Source organism: Aphidius gifuensis, linkage group LG3, assembly GCF_014905175.1.
Source record: "Aphidius gifuensis isolate YNYX2018 linkage group LG3, ASM1490517v1, whole genome shotgun sequence".
Lineage (NCBI taxonomy): Eukaryota > Metazoa > Arthropoda > Insecta > Hymenoptera > Braconidae > Aphidius > Aphidius gifuensis.
The window spans coordinates 3,701,232-3,725,066 of record NC_057790.1 but is presented as its reverse complement, the minus strand read 5'-3'; the positions used below and the strand labels follow the sequence as shown (position 1 = coordinate 3,725,066).

The 23,835-nt window shown below is 24.1% G+C and overlaps 3 protein-coding genes across 3 annotated transcripts; 2 read left to right on the top strand and 1 right to left on the bottom strand.

Moving 5' to 3' along the window:
- Positions 1-378: 378 nt before the first annotated feature.
- Positions 379-3,450, bottom strand: LOC122851526 (nuclear RNA export factor 1-like). Its single transcript, XM_044150794.1, has 8 exons — positions 3,068-3,450; positions 2,646-2,944; positions 2,038-2,571; positions 1,852-1,964; positions 1,569-1,605; positions 1,254-1,486; positions 996-1,164; positions 379-903 (listed from the first exon to the last, which is right to left on the bottom strand). Exons 1-8 carry the CDS (start codon positions 3,135-3,137, stop codon positions 379-381), a joined length of 1,980 nt encoding a protein of 659 aa, XP_044006729.1. The 5' UTR covers positions 3,138-3,450.
- Positions 3,451-3,620: 170 nt separating this feature from the next.
- On the top strand, positions 3,621-5,408 carry LOC122851509 (replication factor C subunit 5). The gene is made up of 8 exons (XM_044150776.1): positions 3,621-3,770; positions 3,883-3,947; positions 4,024-4,151; positions 4,228-4,390; positions 4,461-4,620; positions 4,700-4,911; positions 4,993-5,070; positions 5,218-5,408. Exons 1-8 carry the CDS (start codon positions 3,742-3,744, stop codon positions 5,361-5,363), a joined length of 981 nt encoding a protein of 326 aa, XP_044006711.1. The 5' UTR covers positions 3,621-3,741; the 3' UTR covers positions 5,364-5,408.
- A 1,976-nt stretch (positions 5,409-7,384) lies between these two features.
- Positions 7,385-23,187, top strand: LOC122851488. The gene is made up of 8 exons (XM_044150747.1): positions 7,385-8,006; positions 17,156-17,494; positions 18,031-18,167; positions 18,729-18,929; positions 19,475-19,818; positions 19,910-20,432; positions 20,498-21,801; positions 21,968-23,187. Exons 2-8 carry the CDS (start codon positions 17,167-17,169, stop codon positions 22,347-22,349), a joined length of 3,219 nt encoding a protein of 1,072 aa, XP_044006682.1. The 5' UTR covers positions 7,385-8,006; positions 17,156-17,166; the 3' UTR covers positions 22,350-23,187.
- Positions 23,188-23,835: the final 648 nt, after the last annotated feature.

Sequence of the window (23,835 nt, the reverse complement as noted above, 5' to 3'; positions counted from 1 at the left end):
CGATAAATTATTTACAAAAAATTCAAATAATTATTATTTAAATATTCATTCTCATTGAAAAAAAAAAAAAAAATTAATAAAAATAATATTAATGATAATAAAAAATACATATTGGATCGATTGAGTTCATGATTGATTATGAGTTATTTAAATTGATAAATTATGATATTTGTTCTATATACACAAAGCATGAAACTCATTTTTTTTTTCCAATAATATTATTCAAGACGTTATCTAATAATAATAAAAATTATAATTTTATTATTTGTTTCTAAGTCAAAAATGTTTCATGCTTTTTTTTAAATGAAAAAAAAAAAACAAAAAAAAATTTTATAACTTAAAAAACAAAATTAAAATAATAATTAATATATTTACTTGTTATACTAGTTGGAATGCTTCTTGAGGAATTTTACCATGCTCAAATAAATATTTAAATGAAGCAAGAGCATTGTCAAAGTTCCAACAATATTCAGCTAAACATTGTTCACTCCATTCTAATTTCATGTTAGTTTCTTCACTGAGTTTGTGGATCATTAATAAATCTCGTGAAGGTTCAACAATTGTGGTTGATGTTGATGATGTTGGTTCTTGTAGTTGAAGTTGTTGTTCTAATTGCTGTTGTAGTTCTTGTAGTTGTTGTTGTTGTTGTAGTTGTTCTTGTTGTTGCTGTTGCAGTAATAATTGTTGTTGTTGTTGTCGTTGTGTTTCTTCATTAACAATTAGCTTTGATATATTTTTTTCTTGTTTTGGTGTTGGTTGAGATAAACTTAATTGGTCATTTGTAATGTACCATCCAGCACCTTCACGAACAATTATAAATATGCGATCAAAACATCTTATAATTTCATTTTTAGTGTTCAATTCTTTGAAGAATCCTGTTGTTGTCATTGCAATCCTGTTTTCCTGAATAACATAAATAATAATAATTATTATTAGAATGATTAATGAAAATAATTTAATAAAAAAATATATGTAGAAATTAAATTTCAACTTACAGTGACAAGTGTAGCATCAAGTATATAATTGGAGAGACAATGTGTGGTTTGTGGTAATGATGATATATAACTGATGATTGAAGCTTTGCCATGTTTCAATAAGCTTCTTCTTTCTATTACATTTTTTGTTCGCATTAAATCACGATTGTCTTTACGATATATATCAAATCTATAATTTAAATTATCACAACAACATGGCATTAATTGATATTAGAAAATAAATTAATATTATTTTATCTTTCTTAAAAAAATACTCACTTGTACATTTGTGATGGTGGTGATGATAGGGTAATACTGAAAACAGCATTTTCATCGTATGCATCTGCTAGTGTTTGACGTGATTCACTATCGAAATATTTGATATATTCTATAAGAAATTCATTTGCAGTTTTGTATGGTTCACATGAAACATCAAAGCTTCTTATTGTTATAGGACATTGGGCTTCATCGTCAACTTCAAATAATATTGGAGGTAATAAATTTATATCATCCTTAGAAAATAAAAACGAAAACAACAACAATTAATATATTTTTCCAATATAATAAATACAAATAATTAAAAATTAAACTCACCAATTTCATTAGTCTTGGAAATATTGTCCGCAAATCCCTGTGATGAAGAAACAAAATCCAGAAGCACGGAAGCTCCAAATTAGTTGTAAGAAAAAAAAAATAATTTACGAAATTGATTTAAAAGGGATATATCAATCGACATCCATGACTTTTTTTTTTTTTTTTCCTTCCTTTAGATTTCAGCAATGAAAAGAGAAAAAAATAAAAAAAAAAAAAATGCGATCTATCCCCTGTAAATAAACAAATGTCATTATTAAAAAAAAAATAATAAATATTATAATACCCAACATATTTTTCATGACGATTTTCGTAACGCATACAAACTGGATTTCCAGTCAGGTTGAGTTCAACCAATCTAAGTCCCCTGACAGCTTCAAGTTGATTCAACAAGGTGATCTAAAAAATATTTAATGAAAAAAAGAATTTCTAATTGAAACAAATATATATATATCGATTATCATTGACTTACTTTGTTATCACAAATGTGTAAAATTTTTAAATTTGGACACTTTGATCTAAGAATACTGAGTTTATGAATACTTTCAAAATGATTTCTATTCAAATACAATGCATTCAATGTTTCAGATATATTTCCAGTAGCACCAATAATATCTAATACTTCAATCAGTACATTATTACGATGAAGAGGCAAATAATATTCTGATGCGAGATCGCAATCATTATGAAATGCTGATAAATCAAGTGAATTTTCATTAGCTACATATCTTTTGTTCATTGCTAATTTTATTTTATTTATAACATCCTCATTAATTTTTGACGGTGGACTTTGTTGAGTTACTTGAAAATGAATTTTAAAACCATCCGGTGTTAGTATTTTACGATCAAGTGATAATAATTTTTTAGCAACTTTAAAATCATCAATGTAAAATATAACATCATGTTCACATTCTTGGTACATTATTGGCATAAAAACATCTGGTTGTATTGGATTGAGAAGAAGTCCAATAAGTGTTTCTTTATCAAGCTTTTTACCAAAGTATATCTGAAATAAATAAAACATGAAGATACCAATTGTTAAAACAATAATAAATAATAAAGACAAGTTAATAATCTTACATGAATTTTATAGCAATAACCCTCACGAAGAGGTGGATCAACACGACGTCTGTTGTTGACGTAACCACCACGTCCTTTTCCTCGAGATCCAATTATTCTGGTGGCATTATTGCCATTGGCAACTGGTACCATTGCAACATCATCATCGTCTAGACAAGACTTGAGTGCTGCTAATCCGACATTTGTAATTCCTTTTTTATTGCTCTTGTTGACGCTTTTAAATGACACTCTGGGTCTTCCATTAAAGCCATTAAAGTGACTATCATTGTCAGCTCGTCTTCCATCACGATCATCATGATCTAAGTGAAGAATTTTATAATTATAAATACATGGAATTAGTTAAAGAAAGAATAAACATGTATATAAATACTCAAGGATGTGAAAAATAAATATTGACAAAAAAATTAATAGGTTATGCTTACCAAAATAATGATTATTTTTAGATCTTTTTGCACTAGCTTTGTGCTGTTTTTTACTTGATTTTTTAGGCATTTTAAATTTTTAGCTGATATATAAACAATTTAATTTTTTATTTTTTTAAAATAATAAATTGTTGATTTATTGCTTTTTATGAGTAAAAATATAACACCTCGTGGTCTCGTGGTGGAAATTGGAGTACGTCTTTATCAACTTTTTAATGAAATTTAAATGCCAATTAATTGTTAGTATAAATTAATAATCAATAATAATTGTAAATTTACTACAATGTTTATTGTTATGAATATAATACACACACAAAAAATGTAATTATTACATAACTCTGTCTCTGTGTGAATTGATGTGAACAGCTGTGAATTCAGTGAAATACGAGATTGTACGAGATTAAAATGATGAAATATGACTTAAGAATTTCTCTCCTATGACTGCATGACTTGTTTCGACTTGTTCTGATTGGTTCTGACTTGTTCAGGGGACTCATGAGTTTGCACCTTTAGGTTTTATTTATTTTAGTGTTGGCAACACTTGCAGAGTGTTTACATTTTTTTTTTTGTTTATCTGTTCTGACTTCTGTTTATTTACCGCGAAAATTTGCTAATAATAAAAGCAATTGATAAATATTGTTGAGCATTATTTGTCAATAATTTAACTAAACAAAATGACTGAAAAAAAAACAAATTTACCCTGGTAATTAACACTATTTTTATAACTTAATCTATAATTAATTATAATTATTGTAAATAGGTTAGAATTATTTATTGTTTGTTTATTAAAATTTATTTATTTATATTTAACTTAGGGTTGAAAAATATCGTCCAAAAACACTGGATGATTTAATTTCTCACGAGGATATTCTAAAAACAAGTAAATTATAAAATTTTATGCTCTATTTTATTGTTGATAAATGACAAAGATTAATAACAGCTAATATTATTTACAGTTAATAAATTTATTGATGAAAATCAATTGCCTCATTTGTTGCTGTATGGTCCACCAGGTACTGGAAAAACAAGTACAATTCTTGCATGTGCTGCTAAACTCTACACCAAAGGACAATTTTCATCAATGGTATATTAAATTTAAAAAATAAAAAAGACAATTTAAAATATCAATTAGATAAAGCTTATTAAATTTTTATTTAAAGGTACTTGAAATCAATGCATCTGATGACAATGGTATCAATGTTGTTCGAGGACAAATATTAAGTTTTGCAAGTACAGGAACAATGTACAGATCAGGTTACAAATTAATTATTCTTGATGAAGCTGATGCAATGTCAAACGATGCACAAAATGCTCTCAGGCGAAGTAAATTTATACCAAACTAAAATTTATTTATTAAAAATATCTTTGATTATTAATTTATTTTTGTTTTTAGTTATGGAAAAATATACAGACAATGTAAGATTTTGTATTATTTGTAATTATCTTGGTAAAATAATACCAGCATTACAATCAAGATGTACTAAATTTCGTTTTGGACCACTTGCACATGATCAAATAATGCCAAGGCTTGAATATGTCATTCAAGAAGAAAAGTAATTTTTTACTACTTGATTATTAATTTAACAATAAGCTGTTATTATGTTTTATTAAATGTTGATGTTATTATTTTAGATTGACTGTTACTGAAGATGGAAAACGTGCACTTATGACACTAAGTGGTGGTGATATGAGAAGAGTTATAAATGTACTTCAAAGTACGTGGCTAGCATTTGGATTAGTCAATGAAAATAATGTTTATACTTGTGTTGGTCATCCATTACCAATTGACATAAGAAATATTGCAAATTGGCTGCTCAATGATTCATACCAAATAGCATACTCAAGTAAGAAATTAATATAATACTTTATTACAAAAACAAAAAAACAAAATCAATTATTTGAATTTAATTTTTAAAATAAAATAGAAATCCAAGACTTGAAGATACAAAAGGGACTGGCCTTACAGGACATCCTGACTGAATTGCATCAATTTGTCAATAGAAGTAAGTAGAAAAAATAAAAATAAAATAAAAAGTAGATAAAATTGGGGTCAATCGAGTGAATAAATGAAAAATAAAATATAATAGTAATTTTAAATCGATTAAATTGAGTGGTCAAAATGGTATTATAATGATGACTCATTGTTGCAGTTGAATTTCCTGAAGAAATCAATATTGACTTGATAATAAAACTTGCACAAATTGAAGAAAGAACAGCTGCTGGTACAAGTGAAGCAGTTCAACTAAATGCTCTTGTTTCAGCATTTCAAAGTGCTCGTGATATATCAGTACAATAATAATTATCCATCAAATAAAAAAAACAAAAGAAAAGCTTGATAAATTTATAAGCAAAATTAATAATAAATAAATAAAATGCTCATATATATTTTTTTTTTCTTTTAAAAGCTGCTTTTTTTTTTCGTTCATTTTATAAATAAATTAAACTTGTTTACTCGTTATCTTGATGTTTATACATACAGTGTCTTCTTCATGTTGCAAACTTTAACGCGTCTTTTGAGTTGTCGTCAAATATTGTCAAAGTGAGTGGCCTTACAGAGAGACCTTTTACATTTATGCTATGTCACACATAGTGAGTGAGTGAGTGAGTGAGGTAGATGCCCTCACAAAATATATATATATTTATTTTTTCTATCTCTCTCATAACTTTTACCCTCATGATAACATCTTCGAAACGCCCGTCGTTTTGTGCACGCTCAAGCTTCAAGTGGAACAAGCCGATAATAGTCAAACGGTCTTGAGTTACCATCCACGTATATACATATTTTGATGCACAAATCCCGCGGGGCATCAATTCGTATCTTGAATTATATATATATAGATAATAAACACATATTACACCAATACTTACTTGTATGTTGATCTATGCTTTTTATCTAAAATAAATAAAAAAAAAAATTTGCTTTAAAACTGGATCAAATTGCAATAGGACAAGTGACCGGAGGCTTTTCTTGTCAAGACCATCACAGTTTTTTTTTTTCCTTTTTTCTAAACATTTACTTGACATTATTTTATTTCTAAAAATTAATGACATAAAAAATGCATTATAAATTTAAATAATTTATAATAAAAATAATTAATAGTATAAAATTACAGATAAAAAATAAAAAAAGTTTGAATTTAATTTTAAATATACTATTTCTATAATCATCAAGTCAATCAATTGTGTTTATTCAGTGTATCCTTTTATTTTACCAGCCAGGATCTGACACAAACCCATTGCTATTAATACACCCTGAAAATCATCAGATCTAGGTAAAAGACAATATATAGTACACTCCCTCAACCCACATATATATACGTTTAGAAAGAGAATATAGAAACGGATATAGAGTAGAGTGATTGAGTCGTGCTGTATTTTGCATTATTTTATGGCTCAATGCTGATCGTAGATAAAGCTTGACCCTTTGTTCTACAATTTACAAAAAAACAAAAATCAAATAATTAAAAAAAGAAACCAATAATTAGACAAATACCAAGAAAGATAAAAATATATAATAAAAAAAAAAAAAAAATCAAAGTCAATGTACTTTATACAAATGAGATGGTAAAATAATACTTGATCAATTTTATTCAAGCTTTCTTGAGCTTTTTACAGAGACCCAGCTGTAATACCTTCAGTACATTTCTATATATATGTGTGTTTTAAAATTGGGGATGACTGGAGCTCGACTGCTCAGGCCCCAGTGTAATATAGCATCAGAGTTCTGGTTTTGGCCGGGTCGTTTGCACGGCTGCTGCGCATTGCTAAAGGTATATGTCGAGAATGATCAAGACAACACAAACATATAAAATTTTCAAACATAGCTATATAAAATTTGTCGGTTCTTGTAGCATATGTATAGAAAGCAAATTCACTCATACAACTCAAGTTTGAAAATTTTGCAAGCAACCAACATCATCAAAAAGACCACGTTATCCCCACTCATCCTAAGCTTTTTTTATTTTAACCCTCTTTCTCTGTATTTCAACCCTTACCATCAATTTATTTACCATCCCTCTTCGTTTACCCTCATAATATTCTCTCCCTTTTTCTCAACCACATTTTACCTTTACAAACTAAACTTGTATACACGAGAGCAACACTGAACTAGCGAAAGCTCATCCCCCACTATGCTTTAATTTTTCGCTGTCGCTTTCGCCATTTTTTCTCTCTTTTTCTCTTCACTCTCCTTTATTCCATTTTCGCAACAACTCCCACTCTTACTGCAACTATATCCAGTCAACCAATCCTATTTCATTTATCCCCACCAATTTAAATAACGCCGCGTGGACACCACCCCCGGCTGCCCGGCCGAGCTTGCAGACCACTTTGGTACGTTGCGTGATACGAATCGTAAATTTAATTTATTTTTTTTTTAACATTATTTTTACATTGTAAATTCATTCAATAATAATAATAACTATTTAATATTGTGAAATTATAATAGTTATATTAAAAATTCATTTGACGCTTTTGATGAATGAGAAGGTTTTATTTGTTCGAGCTTGCAAGGGTTGATAGACTGAGGAATAAAAACAAATAAAAAAAAATAGTTGATTTTTTTATGAGATTTGATCGCGCGTGGCACTGACCTGCCAGACGGTCAACTTGTTCTATCCGGGATTTGTTATTTATTTATTTTAAAAAAATATCTTGTAATTATTAATTATTTTTTTTCATTTGAACAATTAATAAACTCGTGAAAATTAGAAAAATATTTTTTATTCAAATGTGAATTTTGTGAATTTTAAAAAATTATTATTGTGTTGGTAATATAAACATTAATTACTTTTATTTATTTATTTTATTTTCAATTAAAAAGTGAAGATGATAAGAGTGATGTTATTTTTAAATATTGATTATTGTGAATTATTCGAAAAAACTATTGTGTAAAAGTGAATTTTAAGCGGAGTATTTATATTTGCTGAATTTTGGACATGTAAGTATATATTTAAAAAAAAAAAAAATAATATTAATTAACAATTTATACTAAATACAAAATAAAAAAACAAATATAAATTAATAAATTATTAACATCTTTTTTTTAAATATATAACTCGTAAAAATAAATAAAAATATTTAGCATTTTTTGTTTATAAAATAAAACCAATGTTATTTACATGTATAATGTACTTGAAAAATATACGTCAAGTTTAGTATACATATATGCAGTACATAACAATTAACAAATATGTACCTGATATATAAAGTTGAGAGAATTTAAAGAGGGTTGAGCTTTCGAGGATCTCACAAAACTAGATGTGCTGAGTACGAGAAGTAAATATAATATATATATATCTGTCTATGTATATATCTCGAGAATGTATTTAAAAGCTAATATATATATACATAGACAGATAGATAAATAGATAGGCTTATATATAAATAGAAAAAAAAATGAGAAAAAATACTAGGAGAGAAGTACAGTTGTATGTGTCGGGAGGGTTGAAAAATTTCCTAGGTAAATGTCTATGATCTACGTCAAATATATGCATTCAATTCGAATGCATATAACAACATTATACATATAAAATAATAATAATAATATAAGGGCAGCTTGCAAGCTTACATATGCATGGATGCTGATGGTACAATCTGCTGTATCGACCGGGTCAAGAGTTTATTTAACAACAAATATAAATAAACCGCAAATACAAAATGAGCTAATACCCAAGATTAGATTTGAGCTTGCAGAGAAACCCTTGGATAATAATATATAAGAATTTTTATTGTTAAAAAAAAAATAATCTATATTGGATTTATATATTTTCTTATTTATTTATTTATTTTTTTCTATACTCAGATATCTTTGCGCCTGTTCGATAAAGGCTTTTTCAAGTATGAAAAGGATGACATGAAATTTCTATTACTGGCGGTCCCCTGGGGTAAAATATATACCCCTTGGCTAAAATCGATTATACACAGTCAAAAGTAGTATAAAATTATTGTCACGTTGAAAAAAAAAAAAAAGTTTTAAATTTTATAAAAAATATAATTTATTTGATGTAATAATTTTAAACAATATTTTATATTGTATTATTAAAATTATTATTTTTACAATTTTATAGTTTTTTTTTGATAAAAAAATAAACATTAATAAAATTTTTTAAATTTTAAAAACTTTAATGTTTAAAATTTTTATTTTTATGAAAATGGAATATTTTATTTTAATGTTTTTTATAAAATTTATATATTGATGATAAATAATAGTAATAAATATTAAAAGTTTTATATAATATGAATTTTTGAAAAACATAGGTCAGTTAAATTGTTGGACATTAAATGGCTGATAGTAGATGTGCAACAAGGGGATACTTGATACACGTGTTGTCGCACAATTTCAACTAAACCGCGAACAACCCTTATAAACTTAAAACCCTTGATATTTTCTATTCAGTGTGTATACTAGATGATGCTCTTCTTTCATTTCCTCATATATTTTTTTTTCTTTCTTACGAGCAATAATCGAGCTTGAGTATACACAAGGGATCTTCCCTCGCTACTAAAGAAATTCCCCTCACAAATATTCACATACTTAAACCTACCCTAACACACACATTGACATACACAAAGATTCGCGATTATCAATCCAGTTTTGCTGTTGGATTATCCCGTGTGTCGTCTTCCTGGATTTTCAACAACTTCATTTTCAAGATATATAATAAAAAAGATAAGCAGTATTATATTCACCATTTATTTGACCTGAAATTTAAAAAGAAAAAAAAAAACCAATTACATTTATTAATTTAACAATGAATTTATTAATTTATATTTTTATAATAATGATTATTATTTTTTTTTTTTCATAATTAAATAAATAATGTTAATTCAATTTTATTTTTTTAATCAATCAAGTATTCAAGTAAGAATTATTCGTACAATAAGAGGATTAAAAACCAAATTTTTTATTGATAAATTAATTATATTAAAGTATAGAAATTATGTAAAGGAATATAATTTTCATGAATTACAAATTTGCCAATTTTATTACGAGGAGAGACAATCGATACATTATCTGCTAATTTTATAAATTTAGATATAAACTTTGTGTATGATCCTTTTATACATATTACACATATAAAATTGACATTATCAGATAATTATGTATAGAATTTTAAACTTTACCATGAGGATCCTTTTTAAAATCAAATTGATTCGAATCAGCTTCAATTTAACGTCTCTTTTTCTGTCTTTTCTCTCCCTTATATTGTAGTTCTTGCATCGTTTATATACATATATATATTCATGTAAATTTATATTCAAAGTTTTCTTCGATAATATCGTCTGTGAACTCTACAAGTATATAAATATGTATAGTACATATATATATTTATCACTCTCATGGGTCATTCGATTTGTCCAAGTGAAATATTTCGGATATTCATACGGTGCCAAAGTTTCGATACACTATATATATATTCTCAATCACTTTTTCATTATACCAATAGTTTCTCAATAAAATTCTTCATATACTAGCTTCAACAAATTTCTAATCAAAATTCTATCCCATTCAATATATAAGTATTTTTCTAATGTTTCGCTGTATATCGATTAATTGCGAGTATCCCTGAGAATCATGGGGCTGTAACTTTTATAAAAAAAAAAAATATATATTAGCTGCAGCTGCGAAAGTATATTGCTGCTCACCGAGATGAACTAATGACTTGTAGTTGAGACTTTCCAAAAATTAACAGAAAAGCCCTCAAAAAAATACAGTAAAAATGTGAAAAAAAAAATTCAGAAAAAGGTTAATTAATTTTTAATTAAACCACAAATAAATGAAATAGAAAAAGTAGAATTAAATAATAGTCAAATAATTTATGTAGAAAATTTCGCTCAAAAAAATTCTATCGATATATATTTTTTAGCCATTTACAAGACAGATATTTACCATTAAAAATTATGGGTCTGTAATAATCAATAATCAATAAATCATTGTCATTTTATTTTTTTACTATTTCGACATGAAATATATGTAGTAACATATAGATTTATATGAAATCATGAAACTAAATCTTGTACAAAATTATATACCTATATATATTTTAAACCCTTTTGCCAAGTAAACCTGTTTTTCCTCATTCCTCTTCATTTACAATTCTCAAAAATCATTCCAGCATCACCTTTATATTTTCACTATCCACTAAAATCCTTTACTCTTTCCTTAGCTACACCAAAAGTCCATACATCTCATTCTGCCAAGCTTCTCTATCCGGGATTTGCTGGCGTGGCGCCGTACTTACACCCAGTTGAACCTTTTTGGGTTTTATATATACATATATATATCTTGATTCTGTATTTTCTATATCTTCCACCATCGGTCGTTCAATCTGACTCCAAGATGACTATATATACATAAACTGAAATGGTCATACATCATGATTTTATATATTTACTATGGTCTTTCAAAATTGCAGCACTATTTTTTTACTTTTTTTTATTTTATGCAAAGTTATATTAGACTACTTCTGTCTCTTCATATACATGTAGTCGTATTAAAAAGCTTTTTATTTTATTTTTATTTTATATATTTATTTTTGTATATTTACTTTTTTTTTTTCTTTTAATGATTTTGCTATTTTATTGTGCTGTTAAAAAAATAATAGCAATGATTGTTGTAAATTTTTATTATTGCAATTTGTAAAATTATTTTGTTAATAAGTTTTTTACTTGAATAAAATTGATGCAAGAATTTTATTTATTATTTTGTTAATTCTGCTTTAATTTCAAGTTTTTAAAGTGATTTTTTTTGGAATATGCTTTTCTTATTGCATAGTATAGTTTTTTTTTTTTTCTGCTAGTTTGTTTTTTCAAATTTTTTGGGTCATGAATCACAACTTGTGTGTTATTTTGAATGCAATTTTTTAATTGAAATTAATTAGAGAACTAGTTAGTTACTTGGTGCAGGAAATTTAATTTAACCAATTTTTTTTATATTTTGAAATTTTAATTATTTAAATAAATAAGATTTTAATATAATATATATTTTTTTTTAAATTTAAATTAATTAAAAAAGTACTTGGTTATTTGTTAGAATGATATTTTAAAAGATATTTTCAAGTAGGGTCTTTATTAGTGAGTGTAATTTAATATAATATTCAATTTTTTTTTGGCTTGTGATTTAAATTTGTGTGTGAATGGTATGATGATTGATATTGTTTGAAAGTTCGATGTTAATATGTATATATATCTGTGGATTATTGTAGATGGTAGATGAGAATTTAACAAATTACCTTATTCAACCAGCTGGTCTGTGGAGTTGCAAACAATTACTCTGGCTATAAAATGACACACTTGGGAAATAGACTTAGATAACTTGTGTTGGTTAATACATATGTATATGCGGTCAGAAATTATATATCAGTAGAGTCCAATTAACAACTTTATTTGTGTTAACTTTATGCTTTTTTTTAAGGTTTATAATTCAATTTTAAAACTTCTATATTGTATAGAAATTCATTTGAATCTATTTACATGCTCATCTAGATTCTAGCCATTTGGGGAATCGAAAATTTATCCAAAAATTTACATTTTTTAAAAATATATTCATCTTATTTTATATATACTAAATTTAATAATATAAAGTTAAATTTTATATTTTTTCTTTTCATTTATATTTATTTTCATTTTTTTTGGTAATATTGATAGACAGACACTTGATATAATAAAAGCTTAAAAATTTCGATTAAAAAAAAAAAAAGAAAAATAGCAAATCAATTCAAAATTGAATGACGTTTTTTTTTTTATCGAATTAAATTTTTTTTTTTTGTCAATTTTCATTTATGTTTTCTCGTTTAACTATGTATGAGTTTTTATTTCGTGAGTATTATCGTAAAACAGTTAAACTAAAATAGCGACAAATTAATGGAAAATTTGGGATACGTGACCCAATTACTTTTCATTGAAAACCATGTGATATCAAGTGAAAATTTTAATTTGTTATTTTTGCTGTGTGGAAAATTTCAAACTAGAATAATATATTTGATTAATTTTTTTCCAAACATAAATGAAATAATATAATGAAATATTTTAAAATTATAAAATCATAAGTGAAAAAAAATAAAATAAAATATAAATAACAAAACAATTAATTACAAATATTTTAACTTATTTTTTCGAGTGTTAAATATGAGGTTCAATCATCGTTCGTGCAAATATATTAAAAATAAATAAATGAAAATTATAAAATTGACTTTATAATATAAAAATTGATATTTAAAAAGGGTGGTATAAGAGTTAAAAATTTCCAGTTCAATAACATTGTTGCAAAGGGTAAAAAAAATAACGATATCGTCGGGTACTTGAAGCAAAGGAAATCCAATAATAAGTCTCATTATTGCCAGCAATGAATCGACTTTATAACTCTCAAATAAATTTTTATATTTCCAACTTTTCTTTGATTTTCATTTTTTACCAATTTAATTGTTTAATAAAATAATAATATGATTTATCGAATAAATTTTATAAAACAATTTAAAAAAATACATGTAAATTTTAATTTTTAATAATAAATAAAATTATAATTTATAAAATTAATTGAATGTTATAAATTTTATAAAACTGTTTAATTTTATACAAATAAAATTCATCGAACTCATTGAAAATTATAAGTAATATGTAACAATTAAATTTCTAAATAATTATAAATTTTAAAAAGAGGCATAAATATAAATTTTGAATAATAAATAAAATAATAATTCATAAAAATTAATTGAATATAATAAAACAATCATATTTCAAAGAATAAATTAAATTAAAATTTATAAAATTAATTGAATAATATTATAAATTTTATGAAACAATATAACTTTTTAAATAATTAAAATTTTTTTAAATTGATTAAATTATAATTGAATATTATATAAATTTATATGGTTTACATTAACTTTGTTAAATTGTCATTGTAGTTAAAACGATAAATTTGGAGTAAAAAATTAAAACAAAAAAAAAATATAAATAAATACTGCTGAGATTGCAGTTTTCGCGTCGAGTATATTTTATAGGTTTGTGATACTCTGTTGTATATATTGTTAATAATAATTTTGAAGCGAAGTGAAATTCATGCATCTATTTCTCATCCAAAAAAATATATATTCAATATTTTTTTATCATATTATTTTTTTTTTCCTTTGGCTGCTTAACATGATCAATAATTTTTGTTATTTTAATAAAGCTTTGCTGCATTTTCAAATGGGATAAATTAAATATTCATCAGACAGATTTATCACTATCACAATAGACAAGCTTGACATGTAAAATTTAAATGTTCTTAAAAATACATATAACTATTTATATTTTTTTTTTTAACTCAATTATTTTATATTTCAAACTTTAAAAATGGAATTTAATTATTGTTTTTTTTTTGTTGAATTATTTTAATGATAATACATACTAAATTGAAAAAAAAAAAAAGAAAAAGTATTGTTTATTTTAACTTTTATATTAATAATATAATTTTAGTTAAATTTCTAAATGAAATTTTGTAATAAAAAAATTTTGAGATATTTTTTTTTACTAAAAACATTGATGAATTTATTTTTAAAGTTTTAAAATATTCTTTTGTTTATTTAAAAAATTCATTTATTTTTCTTTTGATAATATTACATACTCGTGACTATCATCAGATTATTATTTTTTTCAAAAAATAATTTCATTTTTTATTATTTTTATTTTGTGATTGTGTGTAGGGATGATACTTTGGAAGGATAGTGAATCGATTGTTGAAATTTTCTCATGTGGAATTGTACTTTTCACATACATCTAGAAAGCTTTTTCACTATTTTTTTTTTTTTATTCTGTTAAAACATACATACACGTTGTACGATTGTATTATTCAGTGTATGCATTGGATCATTCATGTATATATTTATTCTTTTGTACTTTTAAAAAACCAATTGCTCTTGCGGATCGTTGGAATTTATATATATTTTTTTTCATTTTTTACAATCAAAATTAATATTCATACAATTGTTGTGACATTCTGTGTCAAGATGATAATTATTTTTTGAATTTAAATGTCTAAAATAATACAAAAATCTATGAGTTCAAAATTTTTACATGAAAAAAATGTATTATTCAGAAAAAAAATTTTTTAATGATGTGTTTTCGAATATTGCTGTCATTTCGAATGTAATTTTCTTACGAAAAATATTTAAAAATTGTTAAACAATACATGTATTATTTCTTAAATATTTAATCATCAAAATTAATTGTATAAATTTTTGACTATTACAAAATTTCTATTATGTATTTAGAGCATTTATTTATTTTTATTTTATGTTAATAACTAAAAAGCATAGTTTAAATATAAAATATTTAAAAAAAAAAATTTTTTTTTCAATTACAATCACAATAATCTTGCTGAATTATTAAATTTTCTATTTTTATTTTATTCATTAAATCATTTGTCATAAATAAATTTAAAATAGTTGAGAAATTCATGGTATAATGTAATTAAAAATTATTTATTTTTTGGCTAATTGATATTGACAATTGAGGTCACCCACTTAAAAATTATTTCAATAAATTTATTTGACGTTTGAAGTATAAACTCATACACTAGTTTCATAAATTTAATTTAATTTATTGATAATTAAAATTAAATTCAATTAACATTGATAACAATGTGTAAGGTTTTACAATAGAAGCAAATTTAATTAAAAATTCATCAAAATTGTTCTATAATTTATTGAATAATAATCAAAATAAAATATATATTTATCCTGATGAGAAATAGTAGATTAATTTTATCTATAATATTTATTAATAAATGGGTTTTTCATATTTATCTTTCATTGATTATTGGCTATATAATAAAATATCAAAAAAACTCGCGAGACTATTGTTAGTTATCGAGTCAAGTTATAATAATTTTTTTGGTCCTATAAAATCATACAAAGCCATTACAAATTTAAAAAACAAATTGTTATTATTTTGAAGTTATTAAAAAGTTATTTAATAATAAAATAAAATGACTTTATCTGATAATTATTTTTTTAATTAAAAAAATCCAGTTATATATTTGTTTTTAAATTGAAAAATAATTTTGTTATAGATATCTATACTTTTCTAATAACATTATATATTTATATTGAAATTTTAGCTTTATTTAAATAGCAACACAACAAAATATTGGAAAAATTTTCAATTTCATATTTTGATATTATGATGTGCAATAAGTTTATTGAAAATTAATCAATAAAAATTGATACTCGATAGAGAAAAAATTCCAGATATAAAATTGAAAATTTTCTTTTGAAGTCTACTTTGACAAAATTTTTTTATAAAATAAAATATTTTCAACTTTTTATAAATACCTTGTATAGATAAAAAAAATTTTCAAATATATTTTATATATTTTTGAGGAATTTGTAAAGCATCAAAACTTATAAAATATATTAAAAATAAATTAATTTAGTTTATCAATTTTATATCAACTGTTATTGAAAAAGAAAATTTTAAATTTAATTTTTCGATATATTGTTAATTGATTATTCTTTTAAATTTTACAAATTGATAATTAAACCAAAAATTAAATATTTTATTCCCTTTTATTGCCAGAGTCATTTCAAGTTAGCTGAATTATTTCAATCCTTTCGCCCTCAGTAATTTATCAGATAAATTTTTAGTATAAAAATAAAAAAACTAATCAATATAACTATTAATAGAATATTTAAAAAAAATTGCATCTAAATAATAAAGATGAGAGACAGTTACTTTTGTATATGTCAATGAAAATATTCGGGTCAAAAATTGATCGCGTAAATATTCGGATCTCAGCACGATATCATCGCATTAATTCAGCATGAAATATTCAATATAAAATTCTGAAAATAAACATTAGCAACATACTGAAAAAGTAAAAAAAAAAAATCCATATATTTTAATAATTAGCTAATTGATTTTTTTTTTTAAATAAAAAATATGCCAATATATTTGTTACTTTGAATTTGTCAATTTTTTAAATAATATATTTCGTCTACACTTTTTGTTTATTAATAAAATAATATTAAATTTAAAAATTAATATTATTATTTAATTATACTTTTGATAAATAATAATATTAAAATGATTTTGATTAAATTAAAGGGTGAAGGGGCATGTTGGTATACTGGCGTTTGCTGATCGCAGCTGGCATTGCGGCAGCCACAAATGGCTTGTCAGCTGCATCCGCTAGTTATCAAGAAAGTGCCAGATATTCAAGTTATTCTGGCAACACTGGTTATCCTGGTGAAATACATGATGACACAATTCATCCGACAACAATAATAACAGCAACAACAATAACAACAACAACACCATCAAAAGCAATTGGATGTAGACCATCTGAATTTACATGTAATAATAAACACTGTGTTGCACAAGATAAATTTTGTGATGGGGAAGATGACTGTAATGATAAATCAGATGAGCCAAAATACTGTACACGTAAGTATATATTTTTTTAAAATTTCCAAGTTAATTAATTTAAACAAAACTTAAACTTTAAAATTAACATCTAAAATTGTAAATTTCTATCAGTAGTAATTGTTGATTAGTTGTTGTTATTTTTTAAGATTCATTATTTAAATTTATTGTAAAAATAAATTTGTATTTTAATCAATCCATTGCAAAAAAAATTATTAAAAAATATTTAACCGTAAAACGTGGGCTTGATTTTGAATTTATAATTTTTTTTTTCTAAGTGAATAATTGTTGATGAATATTATTGAATGACGCTTGTCTATTCACACTTGCATATAAATGATGCTTCATTAGTTACAAGCTACCTTAATGTTCAACTATTCAACTAATTGGTTCAACCAATTTCCATGTATTCACTTTACTTCTAGCTTCTACGTTTATGTACTTGTTAAGCACTTGTAACACGCCATGACAATTAGCAACCTCAAATTTTCCTCATCGTCATCATCATTATCATCATCACTATAATTATCATCTTGTTCTTAATATTTTTTTTACAGCTTGTAATAGGACTCTTTATGGCGATGTTGGACGAACTTATGAGGTGGAAGTGCGACGACCCAGAGAAGATCGACTTCCATTTATCTGTCATTTAAATTTTACTGCTGGTGGTGGTGATCTTGGTGATTTGATTCAGGTAATTTAACAGACTCTATTTGTTACTTAATCTATCTATCTATTTTACTAACTACTTATTTTATTATTTTTTTTAACTTTTATTCAAGATAAATTGACTTGAATATGTTTTTTTTTTTTTTCGAATAATTTTGTATTTGGTAAATTACATTCTGCATCATCTAATTTTTATGTAAAAAAAAAATCAATTAAATAATTTACATTTACAAAGTCAACATGGAAAAAATAAATTTGTATTTTTTTGTAAATTTACGAATTTATCAGTAAGAAATTTGTGTTAATAATTTGAAAATTTTCCTTCAATTTAAATTTGAATTTAACATTGATTTTCCAAGTGAAACAAAACAAATTACACTGATAAATTTTCCTTTGTATTTATCTTTTCATAAAATACATCTCAAATTTATTTTTAATGATTTTTATTTACAAATTTTTATTGTAACACAATTATTAGCTCAATCAACAGACTACCTTAAATATATTTTGATGACTTTATAAATTTATTCTAGCAATTATTTTAATGAGGGATGATGTTTTTTTTTTTTTTGGATTTAATGAGCAGTTGACATTTGACACGTTCACCGTTGGACGGTTTTTATCATTTACAAATGAAGGATGCCCAGATGGTTTTATGACAATACGAGAAGAGGGTCGTCCAGCAACGGGTGGCCAATGGTGTGGCAGTGCCTGGGGCTACACAGTTTATTACAGTGAAACACATTCAATCAATCTCACTTTATATCTCGCAAGATTATCTGAGCAGGTAAGACAATTTACATGTACATACATTTTTTCTTTTTTTTTACCCTTATTAATCTACCCTTTTTATTTGAACTTTTAAATATTTCACTTGACTAAACTTCCATCTTTCATTTACCTCAAATGAAAAATAAAAAAAACAAACCCATAAATTGTAAATTAATCTTGAATAATTTATTTTTTCAATTACTTAAAAAACTAGGTCTTTAATTTATCTATTATTATTAATAATTTTATTCGTTGATATAAATATAAAAAGAATTTAAATTTTTTTCTAAACACGCTGATCAATTAAAAAAATTTTTAATCAAAAGTTTTACATTAACAAAAATATAAGCAAATAAATAAGACTTGATTTAAATATTTCATTCAATTTTTTTCTAATGAGATTAAGGTGTTTTAAAAGTTTTTTTGTCAAACGATTGAAAGAAAAAATTTCTAAAGAGATACAAAAAAAAAAAAAAAAACTTTGATATTTTTTTCAATGGTTGTTTGTTGGGTAAAAGTTTATACTTTATTATTTTGTTTGTTTATTATTTTAACTTGAAGGGTATTGGATACAACTTTGACTTCAAGTTATCATACAAGTTTTTAAAAAAAAGTGAAGCACACCTGAGATACGGTAATAATACAATGTCAACATGGCGTGGTGAACTTGTTAATGGTACATATTGTGACAGAATATTAACAAGATGTGATACAAGAGCATGTCGTTTACAATCACCAAATTATCCTGGTGTTTATCCAAGAAATGTCACATGTTATTATAAAGTTGAACATAATCGTGCACCACCTGGACATCGTGCATTACTATCAATTAGTCAAAAAAATAGTCATAAAATTCATATTAAAGATCAAGTTGTCAAGTACGATAGAAGTCAACGAATATTAAGGTTTTAAAACAAAAAAAAAAATTATAAATTATCTTAAAAAATATTGTTAATTATTGTTGTATTTTATTAATTAATATATTTAAAATTTTAGAGTATGGGAACAGTGTAATGTTGTTCAAGATTATCTAACTGTTTATGATGGTGGTACAACATTAGATCGTGTACTTGTACGTTTATGTGGTGGTGATGCAATACCGGATATTGTCAGTAGTAGAAATACAATGTTACTTGAATTTCATACATCACCATATGACAATCCATTTCATCCAGTACCATTGTCATTTCTTCCTGGTTTTGAGCTTGATGTTAAAGTATTATTTGTCGATGATAAATCAAGTACATTTGTTAATGATCATTTAAATTGTAATTTTTATATATCAAGTTATGATAATTTATCTGGTTTATTGGAAAATCCAAAACATTCATTACCACCAAATACAACATGTCGTTATCATTTTAAAGGTAAAATTAATGAAATTGTATGGATATCATTTATTAAATATTATGCTGCAAATACTGATCCAACAACTAGTATTGATAATGGTAATGAGTGTAATACTAAATTACTTATTTGGGATGGTGATCAATCATCTGATAAAAAAAATACTAAAAAAGTAAGTTTATTAATTTTTAATAATTTAATATTCAATTTGATTTAAAATTTAAAAATATTTTTCAGACATCAAAATTAATGGGTCAATTTTGCAAAGATGACATACCGTTACTTTGTGATCATAGTCTTTTACGTAATAGTAGTCGTCATACACGTCCTTGCAGTTTATCTGAAAGTTATGTATCAACTGGTAAAGATTTAACACTTGAACATATACTACGTCAAGGAAGTGCACTATATCCAATAAGTTTTGTTTTACGTTATGAATTTGTTCATAATTCAATATCATGTGATGAAATATTTTCATCATCATCAATTAAATCAACAAATAAATCAACAATTAAAAATAATAATATATTATCTGGTAAATTTACATCACCAAAAAGTGTATTTTTTTATGGTCGTGGTGGTGCACAAAATTTAAGCTGTACATATAAATTTGTAACAGATAAAAATCATAAAATTGAATTAATTTTAAAAAAAGCATTATTTGGTGATAAAAAATGTATGACATATATTGATCCACTTGTTAATCGTTGGACATGTGAAAGAAATAAATATGACATTAAAAATAATGGCTATGCTGAAATAATAATATCAGAAACACCTTGGCAAGGTATAAAACTTTATCGTGATTGTTTATGTTCAAATATAAATGATAATAATATTATTATTATTAAATCATTAACATCAAATATTGTTGAATTAAAATTTACAATAATACATATGAATATTAGTCAAGATTATAGTGATTATTTATTTGATGGTGAATATAATTTTATTGATAATATTAATGATAAAAATAAACAATCATGTCCATCAAGATTTGATGAAAGACGTTTACGTGGTACAAGTGGTGAAATATCATTAAAAAGTCCATTTCCAAATTATTCAAATGACGTTGTTGCTGTTGATGAAATACTTAAAAATACTGAAGATGTTACAGCAACACAATGTATCAATGAACCATGGCTCATTGAACCAGAAGATACAAGAATTAATTTTCTATATTTACGTACTAATGGATTTTCAATAAATAATGATAATATTCAAGATTGTAATACACTTAATCGTATTATTGTTTATTCAGCTGATAATACATATGAAAAAAGTATAATATGTCCAGAAAATAATAATGATAAAACAAAAACTGTTGATTTTTTTTCTGGTGGATGGAATTATTCAGCAATAAATGGTACATTAACTATGAATTCAATGCTACAACATTCACGTAGTTTTATTGTTGAATTTTTACAACTTGAACCTGGTTATTATGCTGTAACATGGATTGCAATAACAAAACGTGCAATGCCAGAAATAACTAATGAAAATTCAATTATTTTATCGTCTGATGATCAATGTCCATACAGGTAAATTAATCATTTTATTTTATTCTTTTCCTTTCATCATTAAAACAATGTAATTTCGTTTTTTCTTTTTTCTTTTATTGACAATTTATTGATGTAGTTACAAATTGAATTATTCATTGTCTTTCAATTTAATAATTTATTTTTCTATATTTAAATATTTTTGTAGATGTCCAGAAATACAAGCTTGTATTAGTTCAGTACTTTGGTGTGATGGTGTACGTCATTGTCCATCTGGTTTTGATGAAGAAGAAGATAATTGTTCATACAGATTTGGTGTAACACTTCTTTATGTTGCAATTGGTGCTGGTACATTGGGTATATTTTTAATATTATTACTAGCAACTGGTTGTTTAAAATATTGTTTGTATCGTCATAAAACACGTAAAAAAAAAAAAAATGTTGCATTAAATGTTAATCATTTACATGTTAATCATACACATCAACATAATGGTATTACAAATAGTAATAATAGACTTGGTGAACGTTATAGTATTACAACACCTCAAGATATGTACATGGATAATTATGGCAAAGATAGTATTTGTTGACAATACGCCATTGCTGATGTAGAAACAACTGTGTGATCATTTTATTATTTTTTTTGTAATTCAAAATCATTTCAATATTTTATACGTAATTTTATTTTTTATTTATTCGAAATAATTTATTAATTGATCACATTAATTGTATTTAAAAAAAGTCATACACAATTAAAAAATTTTACTACAAGTAAAATGGAGCAATAAATAAAACAAAAAGTACGAATTTGAAAATAAATAATCCTCGAAAATTTCAAATTTAAATTTATAAATTAAATATTATAAGAAATATTAAGTAAATTTTTACTGTATACACACAAAGTGATTAAAAATAGTTTTTGTATTTTTTTTTTAAATTTTCATTTTAAATTAAGTTGATAATTGATATTGTGCTCTTTGGCAATCCTGCAAAACTTGCTAATGAAAATAAAATAAGAAGATTTTCTTTGATGGTGTGGTGTTGATGATAAGAATGTTCTTTTTTCTAATTTTTTTTTTTTTTCGAAAGAAAGCAAAGGACTATTTCTGTCGTGCCAAATAATGATTTACTGGATTTGTGAAGTTTTTAAGATTTCAAACATGATACGAGAGAAAAAAAAAAAGCAGCATTAGTAATTAAATTGAAAAAAAAAAAAAGGAAAATAAAGTTTTGAGGACTGAGGGCTGTGCAGAGTTGCGTGAACCAGGCTAAGGGAGGGATTGAAAAAAATCAATAAATTTGTTTGTGTATGTATGAAACAATTTAAAAGAATTTTTTTTTTTGCAAATTGTCACTCAGACTAGATCATTATCTTCTTAAAATAATATTAATAATAATAATAATAACATTAATAATAATAATATGAAATTGAGCGAATGAAATTTCAAATGCTCAGCAAAAAAAAATGATATATTAAACGATAACGAAAGAAAAAAATTAACATTTTTAAAAATCAATGAAAAATTTAATTCTATCAATTTTATTACCATACAAAAATTTAAAAAAAAAAAATACAGTTTCATTATTGAAAGAATGTCAAAGCATAGAGATGAAGAATGTAAAAACAGATTAAAAAAAAAATCCAATTCCAAAATAGAAAAAAATTCAATACTCATATTCCAAAGGATAATTTATTACTGATATAAAAGTTTTTTTATTTTTAACTCAATTTTCCGTCTTTATGAAAAGCTCAAGTATATTTAATTATTTATATAATCATATTATTAACAAATAATACCCTCAAAAGCAATATTGAATTAAAAAAAAAAAAAAATTCTTTTGAATAATTATTTTTATCTTTATAAAAATAAATTTATATACATATTTTTTTTTTTATACTGAGTTGAATATTTTTTAATTAATTTATTTACATTTCTTTTAGTTGAAAAAAATAATTATAAATTAAATATCGCTGTGGAGTATTAATTAATTAAATCTGCATGCTGTGATTAAAAAAAAAATTTACCAAAAATTCACGCATAAAATATAATAAATAAATAATAAAATTACAAAAAT

What these genes read in the sequence shown, in the direction of transcription:
- LOC122851526 (XM_044150794.1), bottom strand. Translation starts at nt 3,137, where the DNA reads ATGCCTAAAAAATCAAGTAAAAAACAGCACAAAGCTAGTGCAAAAAGA. An exon ending in CGTCATGAAAAATATGTTGG is followed by an intron (nt 1,606 to 1,851) that starts GTATTATAATAT and finishes TCTTCATCACAG; the next exon opens with GGATTTGCGGACAATATTTC. An exon ending in CCACCATCACAAATGTACAA is followed by an intron (nt 1,165 to 1,253) that starts GTGAGTATTTTT and finishes TTTAAATTATAG; the next exon opens with ATTTGATATATATCGTAAAG.
- LOC122851509 (XM_044150776.1), top strand. Translation starts at nt 3,742, where the DNA reads ATGACTGAAAAAAAAACAAATTTACCCTG. An exon ending in AAGGACAATTTTCATCAATG is followed by an intron (nt 4,152 to 4,227) that starts GTATATTAAATT and finishes TTTTATTTAAAG; the next exon opens with GTACTTGAAATCAATGCATC. An exon ending in ACAAAATGCTCTCAGGCGAA is followed by an intron (nt 4,391 to 4,460) that starts GTAAATTTATAC and finishes TTTTGTTTTTAG; the next exon opens with TTATGGAAAAATATACAGAC.
- LOC122851488 (XM_044150747.1), top strand. Translation starts at nt 17,167, where the DNA reads ATGTTGGTATACTGGCGTTTGCTGATCGCAGCTGGCATTGCGGCAGCC. An exon ending in TCGCAAGATTATCTGAGCAG is followed by an intron (nt 18,930 to 19,474) that starts GTAAGACAATTT and finishes TTTAACTTGAAG; the next exon opens with GGTATTGGATACAACTTTGA. An exon ending in GATGATCAATGTCCATACAG is followed by an intron (nt 21,802 to 21,967) that starts GTAAATTAATCA and finishes ATATTTTTGTAG; the next exon opens with ATGTCCAGAAATACAAGCTT.